The sequence below is a fragment of the Oncorhynchus gorbuscha genome, linkage group LG18, assembly GCF_021184085.1.
Source record: "Oncorhynchus gorbuscha isolate QuinsamMale2020 ecotype Even-year linkage group LG18, OgorEven_v1.0, whole genome shotgun sequence".
Lineage (NCBI taxonomy): Eukaryota > Metazoa > Chordata > Actinopteri > Salmoniformes > Salmonidae > Oncorhynchus > Oncorhynchus gorbuscha.
In genome coordinates this window covers 42,851,402-42,879,312 of record NC_060190.1, presented here as the reverse complement: position 1 = coordinate 42,879,312, position 27,911 = coordinate 42,851,402, and the positions used below count along the sequence as shown (strand labels likewise).

Sequence of the window (27,911 nt, the reverse complement as noted above, 5' to 3'; positions counted from 1 at the left end):
AAAAACGCTAACCTGCCTTCATGGTGCTGAAAGGGGTTGATGCCAGATTAGGTCTTTGTGAACAGGACCTCTGTATATAGCCTATATATTTTAATGTATTTTGCCTGGTATTGACTACAATGGGGTTCTAAATTTGCAGATACTGTGGTTCAAATTTGACTGACTCTAACAAACTAACAAATAATTCTGTCATATCACAATAGGCTTACATTTTTATGCTGAAAGTACTCCAAATGGCACTCGACAGCGAGTGCGTAATCCGCCTCTATCAGTCCTATTAGCCAACGTGAAATCATTGGATAACAAAATGGATGAGCTCCGATCGAGACTATCATACCAACGAGACATTAAAAACTGTAATATCTTATGTTTCACTGAGTCGTTGCTGAATGACGACATGGATAACATACAGCTGGCTGGGTTTTCCGTGCATCAGTAGGATTGAACAGCTGCCTACTGTAAGACAAGGAGTGGCGGTCTGTGTCTATTTGTCAATAACAGCTGGTGCACAAAATCTATTATTAAGGAAGTCTCTATGTTTTGCTCGCCTGAGGTAGAGTATATCATGATAAGCTGTAGACCACACTATTTACCAAGAGAGTTTTCATCTATATTTTTCATAGCTGTCTATTTACCACCACAAATCGATGCTGGCATTAAGACTGCACTCAACAAGCTGTATAAGGCTATAAGCAAACAAGAAAATGCTCATCCAGAGGTGGCACTCCTAGGGCCCAGGACTTTAATGCAGGGAAACTTAAATCCATTTAAAATCCATAATGCAGGGAAGCTTACATCCAATTTGATTTTAACTATTGTTAAAAAAACAAACAGGACCAATGCAACTGTTTTCACAAGGTAGGGGGAAATGTACAGTGTTACGTGCTGCATCTCTCCCACCATAGGCCTCACGCCTAGGCCTGCAGTCTTGATCCTTTCCTCTTCCAAATTTATTAATGTATGCTGGATCAGCCCTCCTCGCGATACTACAAATATTAGCGCGCCACGATGTTTGAGTTCAGTTACTACATCGACTCTTAGCTGTCGCATAAAGTAACTTCTCTCTCATCCGAAGATAAAATTGTAGGAACTTTCTTTTGATATATTACTCTAAAATTCCTCTCCGTCAGTAAAATGGTGAGTACAGTTTATCACAGAAATGCTGAAAGTAGTCTATTCATTTCTTTATGTGGTGTGTGCATCTCTCATTCTACTGATGGTGGTGCTATAGCTACTCGTCCATTCCATCAATGTAACTTTGCATAGCCTAGCATGTTGTTGCATAATATGTATATGGCTTCATTCATATTGTGGCTGGAATTGCATTTTATCGCTTAAATCAGTGGTCACTGATTTATTTGACTACAGGAATATGATAGATAGGCTATGCTTCAAACTGTCGAGGAAATACCCTATTCCCCATGGAACCCTATTTTCAATTTTAGGCTTATTACGAAGTTATATAGTGAAGGTGTATCTTATATACTGAAGGTGTATCCTCATGTCGACTCAATAAAACAAATATTACATTGTCGCTTTGCTGGAAAATGAAAGCCCATGTGATTGAGGTGAATTGATGCTACGGATGGAGGACGAGAAAGAAACTTTGGTTCCAATTAACCCCCATTATCTTATACTTAATTGTCATTTGAATATAATTTGCTATCATAAAATAGTGGCAAGTTCAAGTTTGACTTCCGAATATCTCAATTTGCGTTTAACGAACCTGAGATAGAAATGAGAACGTTTCAGATATATTCTAATCACAACCTCTTCTGCCTTGATGGAATTCGGCGTTGTCATGGTCGTGTGACGCGCCCACCTTGAAAAGTCTTAAGCTCAGAAGAGCTTTATTCTAATAGTCATCATTTTCACCCGTTTTGCCTGTTTAATAGCTAGTAAGAATAATGTAGCCTATTAATGAGTCTATAATATGCGTTATATAAGCGACTCTTATCTTTGGTGCCTCAGCGCATATGGACGTTTAGGCATTCTGTTGGCATCTTCATCAAATGTATTATGCATAGCGCGGGAATTAGTTTGTTTGGGGGTGGGGGGTGCTGCTGTATTGGTCAGCTAATACAGGACTAGTAAAGGCCCAGTGCACTACTTTTGTGAAATGTTTTAAACTAAATGTATTTGAGTGTTTACCAGCATTGGTAACTTGAGTCTGATAATTATCTGTACAAAACAGTTCATCTGATAATACTTGTGTAATATAAAAATACTTGCTTGATATATGTTTTCCAGTTTGTTGTAATACTTTGCAAGTCCAACTTATTTCTATTTGAAAACTAAAATGGTCTATTCATTCCTTTTTATTAGACGCTCATACCCAGAGCAACTTAGTAGTGAGTGCATACATTTTCGTACTGGTCCCCCATGTGAATTGAATCGACAACCCTAGCATTGCAAGTGCCATGCCCTACCAACTGAGCCACATCATCACATGACATCATCACATCATCACAAACCACTTGATGTCTCAATGTACTCAATTACTGTATTTAGCATTGTTTTTCTTCATGGACAATGAAAGTCTACAGGTACAAACATACAGTGCATTCGGAAAGTATTTATGGTTTCATCAGACCAGCGAATCTTGTTTCTCATGGTCTGAGAGTCCTTTAGGTGCCTTTTGGCAAACTCCAAGAGGAATGTCATGTGCCTTTTACTGAGGAATGGCTTCCTTCTGGCCACTCTACCATGAAGGCCTGATTGGTGGAGTGCTGCAGAGATGGTTGTCCTTCTGGAAGGTTCTCCCATCTCCACAGAGGTACTCTGGAGCTCTGTCAGAGTGACCATCGGGTTCTTGGTCACCTCCCTGACCAAGGCCCTTCTCCCCTGGTTGCTCAGTTTGGCCGGGCGGCCAGCTCTAGGAAGAGTCTTGGTGGTTCCAACATTCTTTCATTTAAGAATGATGGAGGCTACTGTGTTCTTGGGGACCTTCAATACTGAATAAATGTTTTGCTACCCTTCTCCAGATCGGTGCCTAGTCATAATCCTGTCTCTGAGCTCTATGAACAATTCCTTTGACCTCATGTCCTGGTTTTTTCTCTGATTTTCTACCTTATATAGGCAGGTATGTGCCTTTCCAAATCATGTCCAATCAATCACAGGTGGACTCCAATAAAGTTGATGATCAATGGAAACAGGATGCACTTGAGCTCAATTTTGAGTGTCATACATAGCATAGGGTCTTATGTACTTATGTAAATAAGGTATTACTGTTTTTATTTGTAATACATTTGAAAAAATGTTTCTAAACACGGTTTCACTTCGTCATTATGGGGTATTGTGTGTAGATTGATGATGATTTAATCAATTTTAGAATAAGGCTGAAACGTAACAAAATGTGGAAAAAAGGAAGGGGACTGAATACTTTCTGAATGCACTGTAGATGACCAGCCTATAATACAGTAATGTACAAGTCGCTCTGGATAAGAGCGTCTGCTAAATGACTTAAATGTAAATGTAAATTTACATTAAGTGGTTTGTAAGGATGTTAAATTAATAATGCACAAAAAATGGGTGTTTTCCATGTTATTTGATCACGAAAAACATTTAATTTGATGTGGATGTTTTGTGTCTTTGCCCATAACTTGTAAATGTTTGAGGACAGGGTTTTGTTCTTTCAAGATCCATTAGAATGACAATCGCAGAGAAACGGACAGGGCCACAGCTCTTACAATTCCAGCTATTGAGTCCTGCAAGATACTGTTCTTAATTATACAACTACCTTTTTTTGCCAAAGCCGAGATCCTGAAGATAAAAAAAGTGGGCCTGTTCTACAGATGTCTATATTACAGCTAATACCAGTAAAGGCCAAGTGAACTACTTTTTGTGGAGGAAAAAAAAATGTCAACGTATTTCTATTTTTTAAATAGATATATATATATTTTTTATTCTTATTGTTCAGGGGGTGCTGCAGCACCATCAGCACCCCTACATCCCACTATGTCATCATTGGGGCGGCAGATAGCCTAGTGGTTAGAGCATTGGACTAGTAACCAAAAGGTTTCAAGATCGAATCCCAGAGTTGACAAGGTAAAAATCTGTCGTTCTGCCCCTGAACAAGGCAGTTCACCCACTGTTCCTAGGCCATCATTGAAAATAAGAATTTGTTCTTAACTGACTTGCGTAGTTAAAAATAAAGGAAAAATAAGTCAAATTGTGCATCCTTCCAGAGATAGGCCTACAAGGTTAAATGAGTAAAGCAGATAACATTGACAAAATGTACCCGATGGTTCTAACACAGGAACAAACCAACATTACCAATCCATTACAGATATTGTGGAACAGTTTCATCCATATTGAAGTTCCAATGGTCATTTCAGATGATCTAACTCTTTCTTTTTGGAGGAAAGTATATACACTATAATATTCATAGGAAAAAAAAAACAGACTCAGGTGAACCGCGTTCATTGATTAACACTGAAAGCTGGTGGGGAGCTGCGTCATCCTTAATCTCTGCTGGTGCATATGGTCTCCAGGATGAGACCTGACAGGGGGAAGGAAAAGATCTTTGTGTCTGAAGTGGTCTTATGCAGATGGATCTGTGTTTAAACCATTGTAGCCAGCTGCACCCTTGTCTTTCCATGTTCATGTTTAGTTTAGCCTTCCTGGCACCTGCTTTCCAACCAGAGACAAGCACATTTGATATAACAGTCACCGGTTTAAGTGTTATCGCTACACATAAAGGCTACTATTCCTATGATGGCATTACTGTTAAGTCTATGCACTGTAGAATCTGTATAGTCTTCCATTTTGCAACATGAGATGTCAATGATTTGCCCTAAAGAGTATTGGTGCACTGAGGGTTGTTGAAAATAAAGCGCCATAGCTCTTGAGCATCACTGGGCAAGTGTACCTCATAGACAAATCTAAATCGTTATTTTTTAATGGAAAGTGCACAAACCACCCCCTCCTGTGCAAAACCTCAAACAGATTCCTACTAGGGCCAAGTTGCTTAGCAACGGAAATATGCAAGCAAATTCCTTGGTAACAGCAGGGTGAAGCTGCGGCGAAGAAGGGAGGAGGGAAGGGGAGGAGAGAGAGGGCGGAGGTGGGGGGATGGTTGCGTCATTCGTCCTGGTCATGCTGCAGCTTTTGGTCCTCTTGCTCTCCCGCTCTCTCTCTCTCTCTCTCTCTCTCTCTCTCTCTCTCTCTCTCTCTCTCTCTCTCTCTCTCTCTCTCTCTCTCTCACCTCCTGCAGACTGCAGTTCAGTGCGGTCCCTCTTCATGGCATAATTCCCACTTTTTCCAAATTAATTTGTGCTCTCAGATCAGAGGGGATGATTGTGTGGAATAGCTGCAGTGCTGCAGTGTGGGGGAAAATGCAGCCTAACTGTATTTCATCCCAGCCCTCTGCAAATCAAATCAAATGTTATTTTTCACATGCGCTGAATACAACTGGTGTAGCCATTACCATGAAAGAATTGCTTACGATCCCTTCCCAATGATGCAGAGTTTAACAATAATAATAGTAACAGCAGAGTAATAAAATGAAATGCAAAAGAATGGAGCTACTATATACAGGGAGTACCAGTACCTGATCAATGTGCAGAGGTACGATATATTGGAGGTAGATACTGTGTGTACATTTTTTATTTTTATTTTTAATTTAACCTTATTTAACTAGGCAAGTCAGTTAAGAACAAATTATTTTTTACAATGACGGCCTACCAAAAGACAAAAGGTTTCCTGCGGGGACGAGGGACTGGGATTAAAGATACAAATAAATACAATATAAATATAGGACAAAACACACATCACATCAAGAGAGACAACACAACACTACATAAAGAGAGACCTAAAGACAACATTATAGCAAGGCAGTAACACATGACAACACAGCATGGTAGCAACACAACATAACAACAACATGGTAGCAACACAACGTGGTAGCAGCACAAAACATGGTACAATCATTATTGGGCACAGACAACAGCACAAAGGGCAAGAAGGTAGAGACAAAAATGCATCACACAAAGCAGCCCCAACTGTCAGTAAGATTGTCCATGATTGAGTCTTTGAATGAAGAGATTGAGATAAAACTGTCCAGTTTGAGTGTTTGTTGCAGCTCGTTCCAGTCGCTAGCTGCAGCGAACTGAAAAATGAGCGACCCAGGGATGTGTGTACTTTGGGGACCTTTAACAGAATGTGACTGGCAGAACGGGTGTTGTATGTGGAGGATGAGGGCTGCAGTAGATATCTCAGATAGAGGGGAGTGAGGCCTAAGAGGGTTTAATAAATAAGTATACAGAGATGACCAGTTTACAGAGGAGTATAGAGTGCAGTGATGTATCCTATAATGAACATTGGTGGCAAGCCGCTCGAGAGCACTCTTAACTGCTGATCTATAAATGATGTCTCCGTAATCTAGCATGGGTAGGATGGTAATCTGAATCAGGGTTAGTTTGGCAGCTGGGGGGAAAGAGGAGCGATTATGATAGAGGAAACCAAGTCTAGATTTAACTTCAGCCTGCAGCGTTGATATGTGCTGATAGAAGGGCAGTGCACTGTCTAGCCATACTCCCAAGTACTTGTATGAGGTGACCACCTCAAGCTCTAAACCCTCAGAGGTAGTAATAACATCTGTGTGAAGAGGGGCATTCTTCTTACTAAATCACATGACCTTTGTTTTGGAGGTGTTCAGAACAAGGTTAAGGGTAGAGAAAGCATATTGGACACTTAAGAAAGCTTTGTTGTAAATCTCGGGAGGGGCCAGCTGAGTATAAGACTGTATCATCTACATATAAATGGATGAGAGAGCTTCCTACTGCCTGAGCTATGTTGTTGATGTAAAATGAGAAGAGCGTGGGGCCTAGGAATGAGCCTTGGTGTACTCCCTTGGTGACAGGCAGTGACTGAGACAGCAGATTTTCTGACTTTATACACTGCAATCTTTGAGAGAAGTAGTTAGCACACCAGACCAAAGACCCCTCAGAGACACCAATACTCCTTACCCGGCCCACAAGAATGAAATGGTCTACCGTATCAAAAGCTTTGGACAAGTCAATGAAAATAGCAGCACAATATTGCTTAGAATCAAGGGCAATGGTGACATCATTGAGGACCTTTAAGGTTGCAGTGACACATCTTTTATCTGACTGTAAACCAGATTGCATACCTGAGAGAATACTATAGACATCAAGAAATCCAGTCAGTTGATTATTGCCAAGTTTTTACAACACTTTTGATGAACAGGGGAAAATAGTAATAGGCCTATAACACTTAGGATCAGCTTGATCTCCCCTTGAAATTCAGGAGGAACCGTGGCTGCCTTCCAAGCAATGGTAACCTCCCCAGAAAGAAGAGACAGGTTAAAAAGTTTGGAGATAGGCTTGGCGATGATAGGGGCAGCATCCTTAAAGAAGAAAGGGTCTTAACCATCTGACCCAGATGTTTTTTTTGGGGGTCAAGTTTAAGGAGCTCCTTTAGCACCTCGGACTCAGTGACTTCCTGCAGGGAGAAACTTTGTAGCGGGACAGGGGGAAAAGAGGGAGAAGCATCGAGGATGGCTGAGTAAATAGGAATCCTGACTTAATGAACTGGTAATTAAAGAGCTCAGCCATACGCTTCTTGTCAGTAACAACCACATCATCAACATTAAAGGACATGGGCAGCTGTGAGGAGAAGGTTTATTCTCCAGGTCTTTAACTGTTTCCCAGAATTTCTTGGGGTTAGACCCATAGAGAGAGAACTGCTCCTTAAAGTAACTAACTTTGGCCTTCCAGATAGCCTGAGTGCACTTATTTATCATTTGCCCCTGAATGATAGCCAGTCAGCCTGAGTGTGCGTGTGCCGAGCCTTTCGCCAATTGCAATTCTTAAGGTGGAGTAACTCTGCAAGATCACAGTCGAACCAGGGGCTGAACCTGTTTATAATTCTCATTTTCTTTATGGGGGTGTGTTTGTTAACAATACCACTGAAAATATTTAAAAAATAAGGTCCAAGCGTCTTCAAGCTGATTCTATACCATTAAAGTTTTTTAGCAAGCATCTACCCTACACGAAGGCAGGGTAAAGTGACAAATCATCAGGATAGATAATAATGCGAGTAAAATAAAGGACAGAGTAGCAGCAGCAAATGATGAGTGTAAAAGTGTGTGTCAGTATGCATGTGTGTGTATGTATTGTATATGTAGTGTATATAGTCTAGTGAGTATGTGTAGGGTCAGTGCAGATAGTTTGGGCAACCATAAATGTACTATTTAGCAGTCTTATGGATTGGGCAGTAGAAGCTGTCTCGGAGCCTGTTGGTCCAAGAGCCGATTTTTAATTTGTGAATTTTTAACCTTTATTTAACTACGCAAGCCAGTTAAGAACAAATTCTTATTTACAATGATGTCCTAGGAACAGTGGGTTAACTGCCTTATTCAGGGGCAGAACAACAGATATTTACCTTGTCAGCTCAGGGATTTTATCTAGCAATATTTTGGTTACTGGGCCAATGCTCTAACCACTAGGCTACCTGCGCCCCGATGCCCGGGAAGTGTTTGCTGGACAGTAGCAGAGTGAACAGTCTATGGCTTGGGTGGCTGGAAATTAGGCACATTTTTGGGCCTTCATCTGACAACGCATGACATAGAGATCCCGGATGGCAGGGAGCTCGGCCCCAATGATGTACTGGGCTGTCCGCACCACCCTCTGTAGCGCTTTGCGGTCGAGGGCGGTGCATTTGCCATACCAAGTGGGGATGCAGCCAGTCAAGTTGCTCTTGATGGTGCAGCTGTAGAACTTGCCAAATTTTTTTCAGCCTCCTGAGGGGGAAGAAGCTCTACCATGCACTCTTCAAGACTGTGCGGGTGTGTGTGGACCATGTTAAGTACTTAGTGATGTGCATTCAATCATGGGGAAAAATGTAGCACGATACAGTTTGCCCTTCAGATGAAAAGAGTGCAAGAATCTGATTTGCATTGGATTAGATATAATGGAGACCGGATAATGTGTGCCCTCTTTCCATTGGCTCTCCTCTCATAAATGCAGATGCCAATGCTTTGGTGACATCGTTGACATTTACCTTGATTATGTACAGTGTGATCCAATTTAATTGCGCTCTCTTCTCTTTCTCAAGCGTGAGTGTATCTCCATCCATGTGGGTCAGGCTGGTGTCCAGATTGGCAATGCCTGCTGGGAGCTCTATTGTCTGGAGCACGGGATCCAGCCAGATGGTCAGATGCCCAGTGACAAGACCATCGGAGGAGGAGACGACTCCTTCAACACCTTCTTCAGTGAGACTGGAGCTGGCAAGCATGTCCCCAGGGCTGTGTTTGTGGATCTGGAGCCCACTGTCATTGGTACGATCTCTTTGTCTTGATACAATGATGATGACACTATGGTATCCCCTTTGTCTTTAAGCCCTCAGCTTACAGGTCTTTCTTTTTCCAGATGAGGTGCGAACTGGAACTTACCGCCAACTCTTCCATCCTGAGCAGCTGATCACTGGGAAGGAGGATGCAGCGAACAACTACGCCCGTGGGCATTACACCATCGGCAAAGAGATCATAGACTTGGTTTTGGACAGGACTCGCAAACTGGTGAGAACTTACATATAATGTTGTATTAACATACACTCTGCCCACATTTCTGAAAATCCTGCACCTTTATCCCTCCATAATGATCTGAACACTTATCCTCCTCTCCAGGCTGACCAGTGCACTGGCCTCCAGGGCTTCCTGGTCTTCCACAGCTTTGGAGGTGGCACCGGTTCTGGTTTCACCTCCCTGTTGATGGAACGCCTGTCTGTTGACTATGGCAAGAAGTCCAAGCTTGAGTTCTCAATCTACCCAGCTCCCCAGGTATCCACAGCTGTTGTTGAGCCCTACAACGCCATACTGACCACCCACACCACCCTGGAACATTCAGACTGTGCTTTCATGGTAGACAATGAGGCTATCTATGACATCTGCCGTAGGAACCTCGATATCGAGCGTCCCACCTACACTAATCTTAACAGGTTAATCAGCCAGATTGTGTCCTCCATCACTGCTTCCCTCCGATTCGATGGTGCCCTCAATGTTGATCTGACAGAGTTCCAGACCAACTTGGTGCCCTATCCCCGTATCCACTTCCCCTTGGCCACCTATGCCCCAGTGATCTCAGCAGAGAGGGCTTACCATGAGCAGCTCTCTGTGTCTGAGATCACCAATGCTTGCTTTGAGCCATGTAATCAGATGGTAAAATGTGACCCACGTCACGGCAAGTACATGGCCTGCTGTCTGCTGTATCGTGGTGACGTTGTGCCCAAAGACGTTAACGCTGCCATTGCCACCATCAAAACAAAACGCTCCATCCAGTTTGTAGACTGGTGCCCAACTGGTTTCAAGGTTGGTATTAACTACCAGCCCCCAACTGTGGTACCTGGTGGAGATCTGGCCAAGGTCCAGAGGGCAGTGTGTATGCTTAGCAACACCACTGCTATTGCAGAGGCCTGGGCCCGCCTTGACCACAAGTTTGACCTGATGTATGCCAAACGTGCTTTCGTGCATTGGTACGTAGGTGAGGGTATGGAGGAGGGAGAGTTCTCTGAGGCCAGGGAAGACATGGCTGCCCTGGAGAAAGATTATGAGGAAGTGGGTGTCGACTCCATTGAGGGAGAGGGAGAGGAGGAGGGAGAGGAGTATTAAAGTGAAGTGACTTGATTCACCCTAGTCATATCACTAGCATGCTTATCACTGGTCAGAAGTTTACATGGCTCAGCTTTCCTTATTAGCGTTGGAAATGGCTAGAAATCACTGTCACACATCATAGATATTCATGCATCCCATTGGCACCGAAAGCTGTTAATGAAATTTGCTGTGGTTGTGTTCAGGGAATGTCATTGTGTTGCAATGGTTTTACTTTTTACGGTTTTATGTTATTTTACACTGCAGCGGTCTGTCCTCTTTTGTCTGTTATATACAATAAATTACTGGAGGACTTTTGCTTCTTGTCTTTCTTTCTTAATGTATTTATTTGTTTTTTTCTTCACTCACTAAAACTTACCACAGTGTTTCTCAAGAAGGAATCATTTGATTGTTGAAGTGTAATAACAATGTAGGTGGTAGGTACATATTGTTAGTTCTACAACTAGCTGTTTGTGTAATTACACATTAACAATCTATATGTATATATTTAGCTGAACCTCACCCTAAAATTATTGTTTTATATCTGGGTACAAATCTTTCAAAGTGCATATTGCAAGAAGACATAACTATGTAACAATGTGTACCTAAAACACTGTAATTACATTAGGAAATGAACATGTAATTAACATAACATTTACTGAAAAGTGGTGCAACTTGCTTTCCAGAAGTGCTAATAACCTATAATATAGCACAACCATCTGCATTCAAATATAGATTTTATTCTTCAGACATATCTACCTACAGCAACCACCACCAATGTGTATGGGTGGTGTTGCTAAGCAACGTTAAGCAGAGTCTCAACAATGACTGGCACTGTGATAGAGTGAGAGTCAAAGTTCAGAGACAATATGGGACAAGCCTTCATGAACATACAGTACCAGTCAAAAGTTTGTACACACCTACTCATTCCAGGGTTTTTCTTTATTTTTACTATTTTCTATATTGTTGAATAATAGTGAAGACATCAAACAAATCTAAATATATGTTATGTTTGAGATTCTTCCAAGTAGCCACCCTTCGCCTTGATGACTGGAGACTTTTATCTCCCTCACCAACTTCAAACATCAGCTAGCTGAGCAGCTAACCGATCACTGCAGCTGTACATAATCTATTTACATTTAAGTCATTTAGCAGACGCTCTTATCCAGAGCGACTTACAAATTGGTGCATTCACCTTATGACATCTATTGGTAAATAGCACACCCATTTTCACCTACCTCATCCCCACAGTTTTTATTTATTTACTTTTCTGCTCTTTTGCACACCAATATCTCTACCTGTACATGATCATTTATCACTTCAGTGTTAATCTGCAATATTGTAATTATTCGCCTACCTCCTCATGCCTTTTGCACACATTGTATATAGACTCCCCTTTTTTTCTCTGTGTTATTGACTTGTTAATTGTTTACTCCATGTGTAACTCTGTGTTGTCTGTTCACACTGCTATGCTTTATCTTGGCCAGGTCGCAGTTGCAAATGAGAACCTGTTCTCAACTAGCCTACCTGGTTAAATAAAGGTGAAATAAAAAAAAAATGACTGAGGCTCCCGAGCGGCACAGCAGTCTTAAGGCACTGCATCGCAGTGCTAGAGGTGTCCATACAGACCCTGGTTCGATCCTGGTATCACAATCAACCGTGATCGGGGGTCCCATAGCTATGCACACAATTGATCCAGTGTCGTCCAGGTTAGGTCAGGGTTTGGCCGGGGTTGGCCATCATTGTAAATAGGAATCTGTTCTAAACTGACCTGCCTAATTAAATTTAAAAAATGACAGCTTTGCACACGCTTGGCATTCTCTCAACCAGCTTCATGAGGTAGTCACCTGGAATGCATTTCAATTAACAGGTGAGCCTTGTTAAAAGTTTATTTGTAGAAGTTCTTTCAAATGCATTTGAGCCAATCAGTTGTGTTGTGGCAAGGTAGGGATGGTATACAGAAGAATTTACCCTATTTGGTAAAAGACCAGGTCCATATTATGCCAAGTACAGCTCAAATAAGCAAAGAGAAATGACAGTCCATCATTACTTTAAGACACCTTTCTTCAAGTGCAGTTGCAAAAACCATCAAGCACTATGATGAAACTGGCTTTCATGAGGACAGCCACAGGAAAGGAAGACCCAGAGTTACCTCTGCTGCAGAGGATAAGTTCATTAGAGTTACCAGCCTCTTAAATTGCAGCCTAAATAAATGCTTCACAGAGGTCAAGTAACAGGCACCTCTCAACATTAACTTTTCAGAGGAGACTGCGTGAATCAGGCCTTCATGGTCAAATTTCTGCAATGAAACCACTACTAAAGGACACCAATAATAAGAAGAGACTTGCTTTGGCAAAGAAACATGAGCAATGGACATTAGACCGGTGGAAATTTGGAATGAGGTTTTGTTGAGTCTAAATTTGAGATTTTTGGTTCCGACTGCTGTGTCTTTGTGAGACGCAGAGTAGGTGAACGGATGGTACCCGCTGTGAAGCATGGGGGAGGACGTGTGATGGTGCTTTGCTGGTGACACGGTCAGTAATTTATTTAGAATTCAAGGCACACCTAACCAGCATGGTTACGACAGCATTCTGCAACAATATGCCATCCCATCTGGTTTGCACTTAGTGGTACCATTTGTTTTTTTTAACAGGACAATGACTCAAGGGCTATTTGACCAAGAAGGAGAGGGCTGCATCAGATGACCTGTCCTCCACAATCACTCAACCTCAACCCAATTGAGATGGTTTGGGATGAGTTGGACCGCAGAGTGAAGGAAAAGCAGCCAACAAGTGCTCAGCATTTGTGAACTTCATTTACTGTCCAAAAATGTTTAAAGGCCTTGATTGTTTAATTCTAACATTTGATTATTTAAATATGTAATACAAATCTCTATACTTATTTTTGTTTTGTTCTATAGCACTAATGCTCCAAGTGCTCAGCATATGTGAACTTCTTCAAGACTGTTGAAAAACTTTCCTCATGAAGATGATTGAGAGAATGCCAAGAGAGTGCAACGCTGTCATCAAGGCAAAGGGTTGCTACTTTGAAGAAATTCAAATCTAAAATATATTTTGATTTGTTTAACACTTTTTTTTTGGTACTGAATTTTGATAGACCAAAGTATCAGCTATCACACCATGTAAAGGAACATAAAATGCAACTAACTGGATTTATGTAACCTCCGTCAGACACCATAAAAGGCATTTCATTTACTGTCCACAAGTGTTTAAAGGCCTTGATTGTTTCATTCTAACATTAGATTATGTAATACAAATCTCTAAACTTCTTGTTTTGTTTTATAGCACTACTGCTCCAGGGTTAATTTGGTTACCATTTGGCATGTTTTTCTAGATGTGGAACATTAAACAACATTTAAAGAAAACATGATCCATTCGGTCGAGCACAGCAAATACTTCAATTATTTAAGCATGTGTTACAGAACAGTGGAAAAAAATGTTTTCTTCACAATATTGCAGAAAAAAATATCTTAATTAAGGGGGTTAGCCATCAGTGACAGAGTTGAAAATCCCCAATAAAAACATAACCATTCGATCAGATATTTCAGCACTCTGACAGAGTTGACAAAAATGTTTTTTCTTCTTCATTCAAGTGGTATACACAGCAGCAACCTTTTTTTCTCAGTTGCTTTATGACTCTAAATCCTAATTAAATATCAATCCTAATTACATATTTGAACCAAAATGCATATTCTGTCAGGCAGATGGAGTTTACAGTTTATGGCTGTGAACTTGTGACCATGGTGATTCCAATATTGTTTGTTTAAATCTATCAAAGGCAGAGAACTTTCCAGACCATGAGTGGTCTTGTTGCATTACATGTAATGAGGACATGAATAAGGGGTCCTTGTGGTATACAGTGCCTTCAGAAAGTATTCATACTCCTTCACTTATTTCACATGTTGTTACAGCCCGATATTTAAATTAAATAAAAATACATTCTCACCCATCTACACAGAATACCCCATAACGACAAAGTGAGAACATGTGTGAGAATTTTCTGCTAATTTATTGACAATGAAATTAAGAAATATCTCACTTACATAAGTATTCACACACCTGAGTCAATACTTTGCAGAAGCAACCTTTGCGGTGATTATATCTGAGTCTTTTTGGGTAGGTCTCTAAGAGCTTTGCACACCTGGATTGTACAATATATTGCCCATTATTCTTTAAAAAAACATTCAAGCTACGTCAAGTTAATTGTTGATCATTGCTAAGACAGCCATTTTCAATTCTTGAAATAGATTTGTCAAGCCGATTTAAGTTGTCTTGGTAAGCAACTCCAGCGTAGATTTGGCCTTTTGTTTGAGGTTATTGTCCTGCTGAAAGGTGACTTTGTCTCCCAGTGTCTGTTGGAAGCAGACTGAACCAGATTTTCCTGTAGGATTTTGCCAGTGCTGATAGCTGTTTTCTGTTTATTTTGATTTTAAAAAACTCCCTAGTCCTTGCAGATGACAAGTAACATGATGCAGCCACCACCATGCTTGAACAAGTGAAGAGTGGTACTCAGTGATGTATTGTGTTGGATTTGCCCCAACATAACACTTCTAATTCAAGGAGAAAAAGTACATTTATTTATTTGTATTATGTACAGGCTTCCTTCTTTTCACTCTGTCATTTAGGTTAGTATTGCATAGTAACTACAATGTTGTTGATCCATCCTCAGTTCTCATATCACAACCATTAAACTCTGTCACTATTTAAAATCACCATTGGCCTCATGGCGAAATCCCTGAGCAGTTTCCTTCCTCTCCAGCAGGAAGGATGTCTATATCTTTGTAGTGACTGGGTGTATTGACATACTATCCAAAGCCTAATTAATAACGTCACCATGCTCAAAGGGATATTTAGCGTCTGCTTTTACATTTTTTAGACTACTACCAATCGGTGCCCTTCTTTGCGAGGCATTGAAAAACCTCCCTGGTCTTCATGGTTGAATCTGTGCTTGAAATTAACTACTACCTTACAGATAATTGTATGTGTGTTGGGTACAGAGATGAGGTAGCTTTCAAAATGTTGTTAACCACTATTATTGAACACGGAATGAGTCCATGCAACTTATTATGCATAATGTGTTAAGCACATTGTTACTCCTGAACTTATAGGGGTTTGCTATAACAAAGGAGTTGAATACTTATTGACTCAATACAGTTCAGGTTGACATTAAAATAAAATAAAATGTCTAAAATAAAATACTTCCACTTTGACATTATGGGGTATTGTGTGTAGATTAGTGACACAAAATCTAAATGTAATCCATTTTAAATTCAGGCTGTAACACAACTAAATGTGGGAAAAGTAAAGGGGTGTGAATACTTTCAGAAGGCACTATAGTGGACCCTGCTCATTCCTGATTCTTTTAGGATATTAGACAAATCTGACAGAGTTGACCACGTATTCAGACATCTTTTTGGAATCACAGTTTTGATAGAGATATACTTTAGTCACAGAGGGCTATTGCTAGAAAACTACATAAGATCATTTTTCTGTTAAAATCCATAATTGACAGTTATTAGAATATATATTTTTTGTTGAAATTGGGATCCTTTGCTCTGGACAAGGGCATTTCCATGAATGAAGTCTACATGGAAATGAATAATATTGAAACTACTTAGACAATTCTAAAAACAAATCTTTCCCTTATAAAATGTCCCTAAATGTACATTCTAATATCAAATAATATACCAGAATTCATTTTTTTAAACTGTAAAAAATGTTTCACTGCCAGACAAGGATTGTCCCGACTTTCAAGAATCCCTGAGATAATTTCCTGCGATTCTTTTTTTAAATCTGAAAAATATAACATAAAAGCAATAGCTTGTAATTTATATTTAATGAGGATTCATGAAAAAAATCATATAATCTTACCTTGGACAGCAACTGGTTTACATTAAGAAGAGGACACTTTAGTATTGAATGTGATGACAATTAGAGCTCTATTCAGTCTTGAGATAATTTTCCTTAACTTACTTGGATTTAACCTAATTCCTTTCAATACTTACATTTTCCTTATACTTCAATCAATCCCTTTTAATGTTACAGTACTTCTACCATGACACCCTGTGGCCAAACCTCTGTGCTACTTCAGGAATGGGTTCCTTCTCTTTATTCGTAGCTATGTAATGAAAAAACCCATAACAGTTAAATGTTGAATAGACTTTACCTTTCAACAATAAGCTACTTTTTTATATATATAATATATATAAACCACTCAACTCGTAAGGGCATGGAGGACAAAATCAAGGATGCAAGATTAGTTAGGACTCGGAACGTTATAATTTTGAGGCATAGTTGAAAATTCTTACGTCACTGAAATGTAAATACTTCCTTTAGAGGGGACAATAAATATGTTATAAAAACAAAATTGCTGTGATGTTATTGGCAATTCAAATGAGAACAGTTAGCAAAGCAAATTAATATGTTGGAAGCTTAAAAGACAATCATTCATTGTTATGATTACATTCTAAAGAACAGTGCGTAACAAGTACACAAAAAGTACAGCATCAATTATTAGATTTTTGACAACTTTAATCCGTTTTTCTTAAATAAAAAAGTATGTGGGTCAAAATAAATATTATATTTTGTCACAAGTAATGCAATGCCAGAAACAAACGTTAATTTTGCCTTTGGGGGTTTCTTTTTTGTTCTATGTTGAAAAACATTAGCAATACACGATCGTTTTTATTAAATTTGCTTTCAGTGTAACAATACAGAAAACAACTGCTTTATATTGCTTGTTCTTGTTGCAGTTTGTCTCCGCATTAGGGTGGCTGTGTGTGTGTCTGAGTCTGCAAGTGTACAGTATCTGTCTTTATGGGTACACATGCATGCTGAGTGGATGTGTGTGTCTGAGTGATATTTACATGCATGGGTTTGTGCTGTATCATTGCAGATGGTTCTGAGTGTTCACACCACGCTTCCCTGAAGCAGTGGGCTTCTTTCTCCTGGTGTCTGTTGGCTCAGAAGATCCCACAGCAGCATCGGCACAAACGTGATTCCAGAGCTGCCCATGCTGCCACCTGTGGAGTCCTCCCTCAGTGGGCGATACTGCTTAAACCTCCTGGTTGGAAAACACAAGTTAGCTGACATTCATTGTAGAGTTTTAAAAAAGAAGATCCATAGTGGTCCAACAAAAAAAAAGATGGCATGACATTATTATGTGCAGTCTTTTATATAATGCACATAATAATGGCATGGGATCTTTTTTTATTGGACCACTATGGGTCAATCATTTTTGTGGATCATAAATCAAGTATCAATTTTGAGAAACCAGGAATTGTGTGACTTTCATTGCATCGTGAAAAGTTTACGGTGGTTAAAACTGTCTTTCACTCACTTGTAGGTCAAAGCAATGGCACCAACAACACAGACAAGGACCAAGACACCCAGAACCGCGGCCACAGTGCCTGCTGTGGAGGAGTTGGAGCCTGCAACCACAACCCACAGTATGAGTAAGGTATGGTACAGTACACTCCGCAGATCAGTGAAATGTAATAGAAAAACGTTTTTTTGGGGTTCATAAAGCTTTATGTACGGTTGTTCGTTAAATTTCGCTCACCCACTGTCACACTGACTTTAGCACTGGCCACAGCCAGACTAACATCATTTGTCAGGGAAACATTGATGCAGAACACTCCAGATTCGTTGAAAAACTGTCGAAGTATCATCTGACAATCTGGGGAGGGTGTCACGTTGTTACAAACGGTCTCCACAGGGGTGATGCAGTCTGCGTCCGAGATAATGGTGCACACTTCATTGGGCAGGCTAAGTAAAGAGAAGGTGGAGATATGAAGTGCAGGGGATGGCAATGTTCAAAATGCTAATGTCAATAGAATGTGTACGGTCCCTTGGGTCCTGTCTCCACTGCTGGCTGGCTACTCACCTCCCCTGGCAGGTGATGGTCAGGTCCACAGCATTCTGCACCACCTCAGTGGCCAGAGACACCACGTTGGCCACCTGGGTGATCTCCACACTCTCAATACCCTCTGAGAAATTAGATAGATTGTGAGATCATTATCAGCAACCGTCACCTGCATTTTACATCTCAGCTGCGACTGTATTGAAAACACGTCAACAGTATCTGGACATATGTGGACTTACGGACGACATCCACTGAGGTCGAGAAGGAGCCATAGCGGTATATCATACAGTTGTCAGTTGCTGTAAGTTCCGGAACCTGCCTTTTAGCCACAACAAGAGCCACCTGTGTCTCTGTGCCTGACTCTATCTCAGCCTCTGCTGCTGGCGCTGAAGAAAACAAAGACACAGTAAGTTATTAATATTATGAAAAGACTCAAATTGATTGATTAAGTGTTTTTGTTTATATATATATATAATGAGTAAGTAACTAAGTAAGTGATCACCGGCAGTATCGTCAGCTGCAACCTCATTCACAGTCTCTACGACCTCTGCCTCCAGCGCTGCCTCGGTCTCAAGAGCAGGTTCAGCTGGCACCACCTCCACCACAGCGGCAGCCTCAGTGTCGGCAGGAACAATGACGTTAGCAGCAGGGGCCACCATCTCAGCCTGGGCCACCTGTGTTGCAGCCGCAACCTCCACTCCAGTATCGGCAACCAAGGCCTCCTCCGCCGTGGCAGCAACGGAGGCTACGACTGGGATCTCTGGGAGGACTGTGGCCATCAGGTCCACTATAGCCTCCTCTCCCTCTGCAACTGGAGCTACTGAAGCAGCAGTGTCGATGACGGGCACATCTGCGGCCGTAGCCTCTCCCACTGAGGTTTCAGCAACTGCCTCTTCAGTTGCTGGAGCGACAGTTGTGGCTCCCTCCACAGCCAGGACAGCGGCGGGGTCCTCAACGCCTGGAGCAGCCGTGTTTTCTGCTGTGGCGTCGTTTTCTACTGCAGGGACAGCGGCATTGTCCTCTGTTGCCGAGACAACAACTGGATCTTCTGCTGCTGGGACAACGGTGGCATCCTCTGTCGCAGGGGCCACTGTGGCAACTGCCTCGACTCCCTCTGAGGCTGTGCCTTCGGCAGTGGGTTCGGCTGCGGCATTGGTTGTGTCCGCGGGTTCGACTGCGGCATCGGCTTCGACTGCATCTGTGTCATTGGCTGCAACTGCATCTGCAGCCTCAGCAGGGGCAACATCAGAGGCGAGTAGATCCAGGGCGATGTCAGCTGGAGCTGCCTCTGGAGTAGAGACCACCACAACCATGCCAGGGGCTCTGGCCAATACTGGTTGAAAACACAAAAACAACACATTTTACTTACAACTGTTACGTATGTTATATGCACCGAATATGAAATGTCTTTGGTAAAGGAAATATTGTTTTTGATAATTGAATGCGCTTTAAAATAGAAAACTATGTCTCTCACCAGTGGGGTTAGCAGTGGTGGGGTCTGCAGGCGTGTCACAGCCGTTGGGGATGCTTGCCATCAGGACCACCTGAGGCCTGTAGGTGCCAGCGGTGAGGTACATGTGTGTGACCTGGCGCTCCTTGGAGATGAGGGTGCCGCTGTTGTCACCAAAGTCCCAGTTAAAGGTGACGTCTGAGGTGCTGAGGTACTGGCTGGGGTCATGGAGGCTGATGCTGAAGACAATGGCCCGGTTCTGGATGAAGCTCTGGTCAGCCTGGTTCACATCGTTAATTTGGGTTAGCGACACCGTGAAGGGGATCTGGTCTGGGGCAGCACAAGGCAAAACATGTCAAGTTAATGTTGTGAAAGATCGTGAGAATAAATTCAAAGGATCTAAGATGATCAATTGAAGTCAAATTAGGGTTGATTGATTTGCTGTTTAAATTAAAATAATACTTTGTGCATTTAAATTTGGCAAGTGTTTCCTCTTAAACAGCTGCCCACCTGTGATGGAGAAGGTTGTGGAGGCGTAGCCCAGAGGGATGAACTTGTCCTTGCCACGGCAGTGGTAGATGACCACCTCCATGTTGTAAGAGCCTATGGGCACATTGTCTGTGCCGATGGTGAGAGAAGAGGAGGGCCCGCCTGCCACCTGCCAGTAACGTCCTGGGATCCAAAGCAGCAGTAGTTAGAAAACACAGCAACGGTTATAAAATTTAACTGAATGGCCTGATGATCAAACCTTGAGTTGACAAAGCTCAGAGGAACAGCAGCTGCTTTACTAATCCTTTAAAACCTCTTATCAAAGGAATGATTTCCCAGCGCACACTGCGCACAGCTTGGTCAATACCAGAATGCATTGGGTTATTGTGTTGGCACTTTCTCACATCAATGTCTGTAAATGAAAGAGCTTGTTTTTACCCCATGTCTTCCACACAAACACGTAGTGGGGTTTCCTGTCTGCTGTCCCAGTGAAGGGGGTGCCATCAGGGAAGACACCACTGTACTCTCCTGAATGACCAGAGACCTGGTCGGGGTACACAGCCTGGCCCTGACGGTACTGTGTTCCTGTAGGAGAAGAGGATCACACCCAGTTTAACATAAAAGGTTAGGAACACTAGAAAAAAGATTGTAGGCCTATACGACAAAAAAAAAACTGTGGGGTCGATGGTATGGTATAGTGGTTGAATTTGAAAGGAAAGCTCACCATTGACAGTGCAGTTACGCACCCACACCACCTGTCCATCAGGACGTACTGTCTGGTTTGACGGAAGGCGAAGGTTGATGTTAAAGGTTGCCTTTGAGCCAATCAGTGTGGGTGCATCGTTTTTCACATCGAATGTAACTTCGCCACCTGGTGACAGAGAGTGATAAATACATCAATAGAAAGAGGTAAACATTTCGATAGAAGTTGATTGGTCTATAGAAACGTGCATTAATTGAGAACACACCTGTCCAACAGTCTCTGTATCGGGAGTCCCCATCTTTCCACACTGGATACATTTGTGAGTTCCATGAGCGGTAGCGTGTGAAACGTGTTTTAGGCTCTGAAAAAAGAAAGGGTTGAAGTTTTAGGGTATTTTTTCTCTCGTTCTCCAAATTGAAACAATGTTTTTGTTAATCACACTTTGACATACAGTACCAGTCAAAAGTTTGGACACACCTACTCGTTCAAATGTTTTTCTTTATTTTGACTATTTTCTACATTGTAGAATAATAGTGAAGACATCAAAACTATGAAATAACACACATGGAATCATGTTGTAACCAAAAAAGTGTTACACAAATCAAAAATATATTTGATATTTGATATTCCTCAAAGTAGCCACCCTTTGCCTTGATGACAGCTTTGCACACTCTTGGCATTCTCTCAACCAGCTTCATGAGGAATGCTTTTCCAACAGTCTTGAAGGAGTTCCCACATATACTGAGCACTTGTTGGCTGCTTTTCCTTCACTCTGCAGTCCAACTCATCCCAAACCATCTCAATTGGGTTAAGGTCGGGTGATTGGGGAGGCCAGGTCATCTGATGCAGCACTCCATCACTCTCCTTGGTAAAATATCCCTAACACAGCCTGCTGGTGTGTTTTGGGTCATTGTCCAGTGTCACCAGCAAAGCACCCCACACCATCACACCTCCTCCTCTATACTTCACGGTGGGAACTATACATGCGGAGATCATCCATTCACCTACTCTGCATCTCACAAAGACACGGCGGTTGGAACCAAAGATCTCAAATTTGGACTCATCATTGCTTGTGTTTCTTGGCCCAAGCAAGTCTCTCTTTTTTTTATTGGTAGTGGTTAGTAGTGGTTTCTTTGCAGCAATTAGACCACGAAGGCCTGATTCATGCAGTCTCCTCTGAACAGTTGATGTTGAGATGTGTCTGTTACTTGAACTCTGTGAAGCATTTATTTGGGCTGCAATTTCTGAGGCTGGTAACGCTAATGAACTTATCCTCTGCAGCAGAGGTAACTCTGGGTCTTCCTTTGCTGTGGCGGTCCTCATGAGAGCCAGTTTCATTATAGTGCTTGATGGTTTTTGCGACTGCACTTGAAAAAACATGTCTTAAAGTAATGATGGACTGTCATTTCTCTTTTCTTATTTGAGCTGTTCTTGCCATAATATGGACTTGGTCTTTTACCAAATAGGGTTATCTTCTGCATACCAACCTTACCTTGTCACAACACAACTGATTGGCTCAAATGCATTAAGGAAAGAAATTCCACAAATTAATCAAGGCACACCTGTTAAGGCACTACCTCATGAAGCGGGGTGAGAGAATGACAAGAGTGTGCAAAGCTGTCAACAAGGCTACTTTGAAGAATCTCAAATATAAAATATATTTTGATTCGCTTAACACTTTTTTGGTTACTACATGATTCCATATGTGCTATTTTATAGTTTTGATGTCTCACTATTATTCTACAATGTAGAAAATAGCAGAAATACAGAAAACCCTTGAATGAGTAGGTGTGTCCAAACTTTCGACTGGTACTGTAGTGAACTACTACATTCATATTTATCATATTATTGAGGTTTAATCAGTGATGTAACATCACCAGTGGCAGTGGTTATGGTATTCCCATTAGGCAACAGCAAAAACCCTAAATGTAAATCTGTTTGTAAGACCACTTGGCCAATTGCCAATTGACCACTGCACAATTCAATCTAGTTGTAAATCTGAGGTTGAAAATAGTATTTTATTAAAACATTGCTATTGTCTAGACATTACTCAGGAACAGGATCCTGGCACCCAGAACTCTCTACCTACCGGGCTAATTAATTAGCATTTATTTTACAATGTCCTTTGAGTGAATGTCATACAAAGATCTACTACTCAGACCTGCAATGTGTATAACCATGGCTCAAATGCTTATTGAACATGTTGACACAATTTCTACTTCTCCAAACCTACAGGATCTGACCCCTCCTTCCTGAAAATACAACCATAGCTATTCCATTTTTTTTTTGACCGTATTATATGGTGAAGTGTTCGCTGCCCTGTTGCCTACCCTGGGTAGAGGAAAAGTTATCATAATGATGTTACAGCTTGGCAAATGGGCACAAGATGGTGTGTGGGAAAAGACATTTACTGCCATTTTACTTAAAGAAGCATCAAATATAGTTGTTTGAGGGGGTAGATAGCGGTGGTGGGTAGTTCAGGTATTTCTTTGATGGTTGTGGAAGGGGGAGAGCGAGGTGGAGGTTCCAGGCGAGTCACACGGCCCCTGCAATCCCGGTCAATCCCTTTCATGTGACTGTCAATTGAGCACAGGCAGCCGTAATCCCAAATGCTGGAAGGAGGAGAGCCTCTGTGGAGTTCAGACACCAGGGCGAGCTCACTCTGCTACCACTGTGTGTGTGTTTGTGTGTGCACGTCACACATACGAGTGTGTGCGCACGCGCGAGTGTGTGATATATGACTGAAATCGTGATTATGTATCATAAGGTGCAAATTCAGGATTTAGGAAACCACAACAACTACATTATCTTCTGTTATTATGAGCCCCTTGTATTCCCCTTGGCATAAACAGTACTATCATACAATCCCAGGAACGCATCCTCTAAAATTACTCACTCATAATGACAAGCCATAATATCATTATCATATGCAGTCATTAATCACATAGTCACCCTTCAAACTGATTGCCAATGAAAAGACTGATATCTCCTACCAAGTGAATTACAGCTTGTGGTTTGGTTTGGATATCCATTAAATGCAACACATTGGTAGATAATACTTTGAACCTCATGATTGATAGTGAAACAACAACTTTAGTACTAACGTTTCCTCAGTGAAAAAAACATAGTTATTCTGTTCTATTGTTGAGAGCTGAGAAAATGTTCACCTTACTATTGAAACTACAGGATGCACAGAAGAGTTGTAGGGTTTGGAGATCAACTTGGCATGTGATTGCGCTATTCTTGATTACAAGCATGTAATCTGTGACCCACCCTGTCAGTAGTTAATAGACATGCTATCCTACTGTATATTACACAGTGGTGGAGTTCTTGCTAATGTGAGATTAATGTAGACAAGGCACGCCAAGAACATTTTTTTTGGTCTACAGAATTATTCCCTAAATGTACTTCCAAAATGAATTGCATGATGAGCTCATGTCGAAGCTTAACATGAATTTACTCAGGATCTTCTTAATTCAATTCTCCACACTTTAAAGTTGAACTGGAAAAAATTGTGTTATTTAGAAGATTATACCGGTATAAATGTTGTAATTTCAGACACTGGTGGTCCTGTATATTCACCAAGTATTGAAACGTTTTACTATATACAGATATTTATTGAGTACATATGCAGTGTATTGAGGAGGCAGTAATGCATAGATTATTATTCATCCTTTTCAATGGCAATGCAAAATACAAAGTTCAGGCTTTAAAGCTCAGTTTCTATAAAGACCCTCAGAATAAAGAAAACCATTTAAAAAAACTAAGTTCAAGATATGAGGGAGACCACTTACTCGCCATTACTTATGTTTGTTGAGCTTGTCCAAGTACCATTAGTGTGTAAACAACCATACAATGAACTGTTATTGTTTCTCATTAATAATATGATGATTGACAGATCCTCAGACAAGTTATATCATATGTATTGATTAGTCAAATGTAAGAGTTTTTGGAATACAAAACATGCAATTAGTTTATATTTTGGGAAAATATAGAACAAACATTTCACTACTAAAAGGGATTGTTTGCACAAATGTCATTGCCCAGTGAGAATATTTCCATTATTTCAATTCATTCTACCTCAGCCCCCTCTCCCGTCCAACACTGCACATAACTCAAGAAAGACGGGATGGAGCAACCAGTGTTTGATCAAATAGTAATTTATAAAGTAATTCATATATACTCACTTGCTTCTAAAGCTGCTGATGAGATAGCCAACACCAGTACCGCCAGTAAAGTCCTCATTGTCCGTGGTTGTGTGTCCTTTCTCTGCCCAGTTCCTTACCCTTATCCTAGTCTTAAAAACCCAACAACACACCCAGAGAGACTTGTGGTAGGATTCTGATTCATTATAAAAGAGTCTTGGACCCTTAATTACCATAAACTTGCCTCTCGCATCTGATCTTAGGGAGGCTACAACTCAGCCCCTCCCACTATAATCAACAGTGTGAAGAGACAGACACACTTTATTAGCAATGCTATTATGTTTTCAAATGTTTTATTGGATAATTACAGTAGCTAAAAGGATGAACCTTAATGTAGTGTTACCATCAATCCCCCCAAAATATTTCTACATGTCAGAATGTATTTTTAAAAATGCTATCTTTGCACTGGTGCTTGAAAGAAAGATGAGACATAAAACTCTTTCATTTCTTTTGAAGAATTTAGGAAATGATGTGATTTCGAACATACAATGTTCTCCAACAAGTAAAGAGTGATACTTCTCCAATTTTTACAAGACAGTTGGAACCTTATGGAATTAATGGCTTAGTGGTTGTGGTAGAAAAACGCAATAAATCAAAGTTTATTGGTCGTCTACATATACTACGTATACATTCTGTATACTTCTGGCCCTTTGGACACTGTGTTAACTAACCTCCCGACAAGCTTCAATGCCATATAACTCTCCTTCCGTGGCCTCCAACTGCTCTTAAATACAAGTAAAACTAAATGCATGCTCTTCAATCGATTGCTACCTGCACCTGCCTGCCCGTCCAGCATTACTACTCTGGACGGTTCTGACAGAATATGTGGTCAACTACAAATACCTAGGTGTCTGGTTAGACTGTAAACTCTCCTTCCAGACTCACATAAAACATCTCCAATCCAAAGTTAAATCTAGAATTGGTTTCCTATTTCGCAACAAGGCATCCTTCACTCATGCTGCCAAACATACCCTCGTAAAATTGACCATCTTACCGATCCTCGACTTTGGCGACGTCATTTACAAAATAGCCTCCAACACCCTACTCAACAAATTGGATGCAGTCTATCACAGTGCCATCCGTTTTGTCACCAAAGCCCCATATACTGCGACCTGTACGCTCTCATTGGCTGGCCCTCGCTTCATATTCGTCGCCAAACCCACTGGCTCCAGGTCATCTACAAGACTCTGCTAGGTAAAGTCCCGCCTTATCTCTGCTCGCTGGTCACCATAGCAGCACCCACCAGTATCACGCGTTCCAGCAGGTATATCTCACTTGTCACCCCCAAAGCCAATTCCTCCTTTGGCCGCCTCTCCTTCCAGTTCTCTGCTGCTAATGATTGGAACGAACTACAAAAATCTCTGAAACTGGAAACACTTATCTCCCTCACTAGCTTTAAGCTCCAGCTGTCAGAGCAGCTCACAGATCACTGCACCTATACATATCCAATCTACAAATAGCCCAAACAACTACCTCTTCCCCTACTGTATTTATTTTGCTCCTTTGCACCCCAGTATTTCTACTTTGCACACTCAGCTACAGTCAAATCTACCATTCCAGTGTTTTAATTGCTATATTGTATTTACTTCTCCACCATGGCCTATTTATTGCCTTTACCTCCCTTATCTCACCTCATTTAATCACATTATAGATGTATTTTTCTACTGTATTATTGACTGTATGTTTGTTTTACTCCATGTGTAACTCTGTGTTGTTATATGTGTCGAACTCCTTTGCTTTATCTTGGTCAGGTCGCAGTTGTAAATTAGAATTTGTTCTCAACTTGCCAACCTGGTTAAATAAAGGTGAAATAAATAAAACATATATAGATTTGCCAATTTTACATTTTAGTAATTTAGCAGACGCTCTTATCCAGAACAACTTACAGGAGCAATTGGGTTAAGTGCCTTGCTCAAGGGCACGTCCACAGATTTTTCCCCCATTAGGCTTGGGGATTCGGAACCAGTGACCTTTTGATTACTGTCCCAACACTCTTAACCCACCAGATGTTATTGCAGGTGGAGGAAAATGCTTATGTTTTTAGCTCCAACAGTGCAGTAACGTCTACCAATACAATACATACACAATCCATGAGGATGAGCCATGGCTAGAATACAGTATATACATATAAAGTGGATAAAACAGTTTCTCGGTCCCGGCTTTGATACATCTGTACTGTCTCCGTCTGCTAGATGGTAGCTGGGTGAACAGTTGCTACATGATTCCATATGTGTTATTTCATAGTTTTGATGTCTTCACTATTATTTTACAATGTAAAAAATAGTAAAAATAAAGAAAAAGCCTTGAATGAGTAGGTGTGTCCAAACTTTTGACTGGTACTGTAAATACCTAGAAGTATGCTTTTTAATGCTTTTTAATACTTGTAACATAAGCTTTATGCCTTGTATGCGAATCCATTCATTGTACAATGTTAATTAAATATCTGCCTTTGATATAGACAATTCTCAGACCAGTTCTTGCTAGTCAACGTCAACTCATTGCCTAACACTTACTTGAGTGTATATTTTAATTATCTTTATGTAGTCAGATAAACATTTTAATACGCTAATT

At 41.1% G+C, this 27,911-nt stretch overlaps 2 protein-coding genes across 2 annotated transcripts; one reads left to right on the top strand and one right to left on the bottom strand.

Moving 5' to 3' along the window:
- The first annotated feature begins 1,005 nt into the window (after nucleotides 1-1,005).
- LOC124003266 (tubulin alpha chain-like) lies at nucleotides 1,006-10,927 on the top strand. The gene is made up of 4 exons (XM_046311364.1): nucleotides 1,006-1,137; nucleotides 9,079-9,301; nucleotides 9,393-9,541; nucleotides 9,650-10,927. Exons 1-4 carry the CDS (start codon nucleotides 1,135-1,137, stop codon nucleotides 10,628-10,630), a joined length of 1,356 nt encoding a protein of 451 aa, XP_046167320.1. The 5' UTR covers nucleotides 1,006-1,134; the 3' UTR covers nucleotides 10,631-10,927.
- Nucleotides 10,928-16,463: 5,536 nt separating this feature from the next.
- LOC124003265 (protein QNR-71-like) lies at nucleotides 16,464-25,475 on the bottom strand. Its single transcript, XM_046311363.1, has 12 exons — nucleotides 25,323-25,475; nucleotides 21,401-21,496; nucleotides 21,157-21,303; nucleotides 20,871-21,017; nucleotides 20,454-20,615; nucleotides 19,968-20,273; nucleotides 18,996-19,826; nucleotides 18,733-18,879; nucleotides 18,515-18,617; nucleotides 18,191-18,396; nucleotides 17,969-18,059; nucleotides 16,464-17,692 (listed from the first exon to the last, which is right to left on the bottom strand). The coding sequence occupies exons 1-12, from the start codon at nucleotides 25,378-25,380 to the stop codon at nucleotides 17,539-17,541; spliced, it is 2,448 nt and encodes an 815-aa protein (XP_046167319.1). The 5' UTR covers nucleotides 25,381-25,475; the 3' UTR covers nucleotides 16,464-17,538.
- Between the last annotated feature and the right edge of the window lie 2,436 nt (nucleotides 25,476-27,911).

Coding starts and splice junctions, on each gene's coding strand:
- LOC124003266 (XM_046311364.1), top strand. Junction 9,302..9,392: donor TCTGGAGCCCACTGTCATTG/GTACGATCTCTT, acceptor TTCTTTTTCCAG/ATGAGGTGCGAACTGGAACT. Junction 9,542..9,649: donor TGGACAGGACTCGCAAACTG/GTGAGAACTTAC, acceptor CCTCCTCTCCAG/GCTGACCAGTGCACTGGCCT.
- LOC124003265 (XM_046311363.1), bottom strand. CDS start 25,380: ATGAGGACTTTACTGGCGGTACTGGTGTTGGCTATCTCATCAGCAGCT. Junction 18,880..18,995: donor TGCAGCTGACGATACTGCCG/GTGATCACTTAC, acceptor TGTTTTCTTCAG/CGCCAGCAGCAGAGGCTGAG. Junction 18,397..18,514: donor ACCATCACCTGCCAGGGGAG/GTGAGTAGCCAG, acceptor CTCTTTACTTAG/CCTGCCCAATGAAGTGTGCA.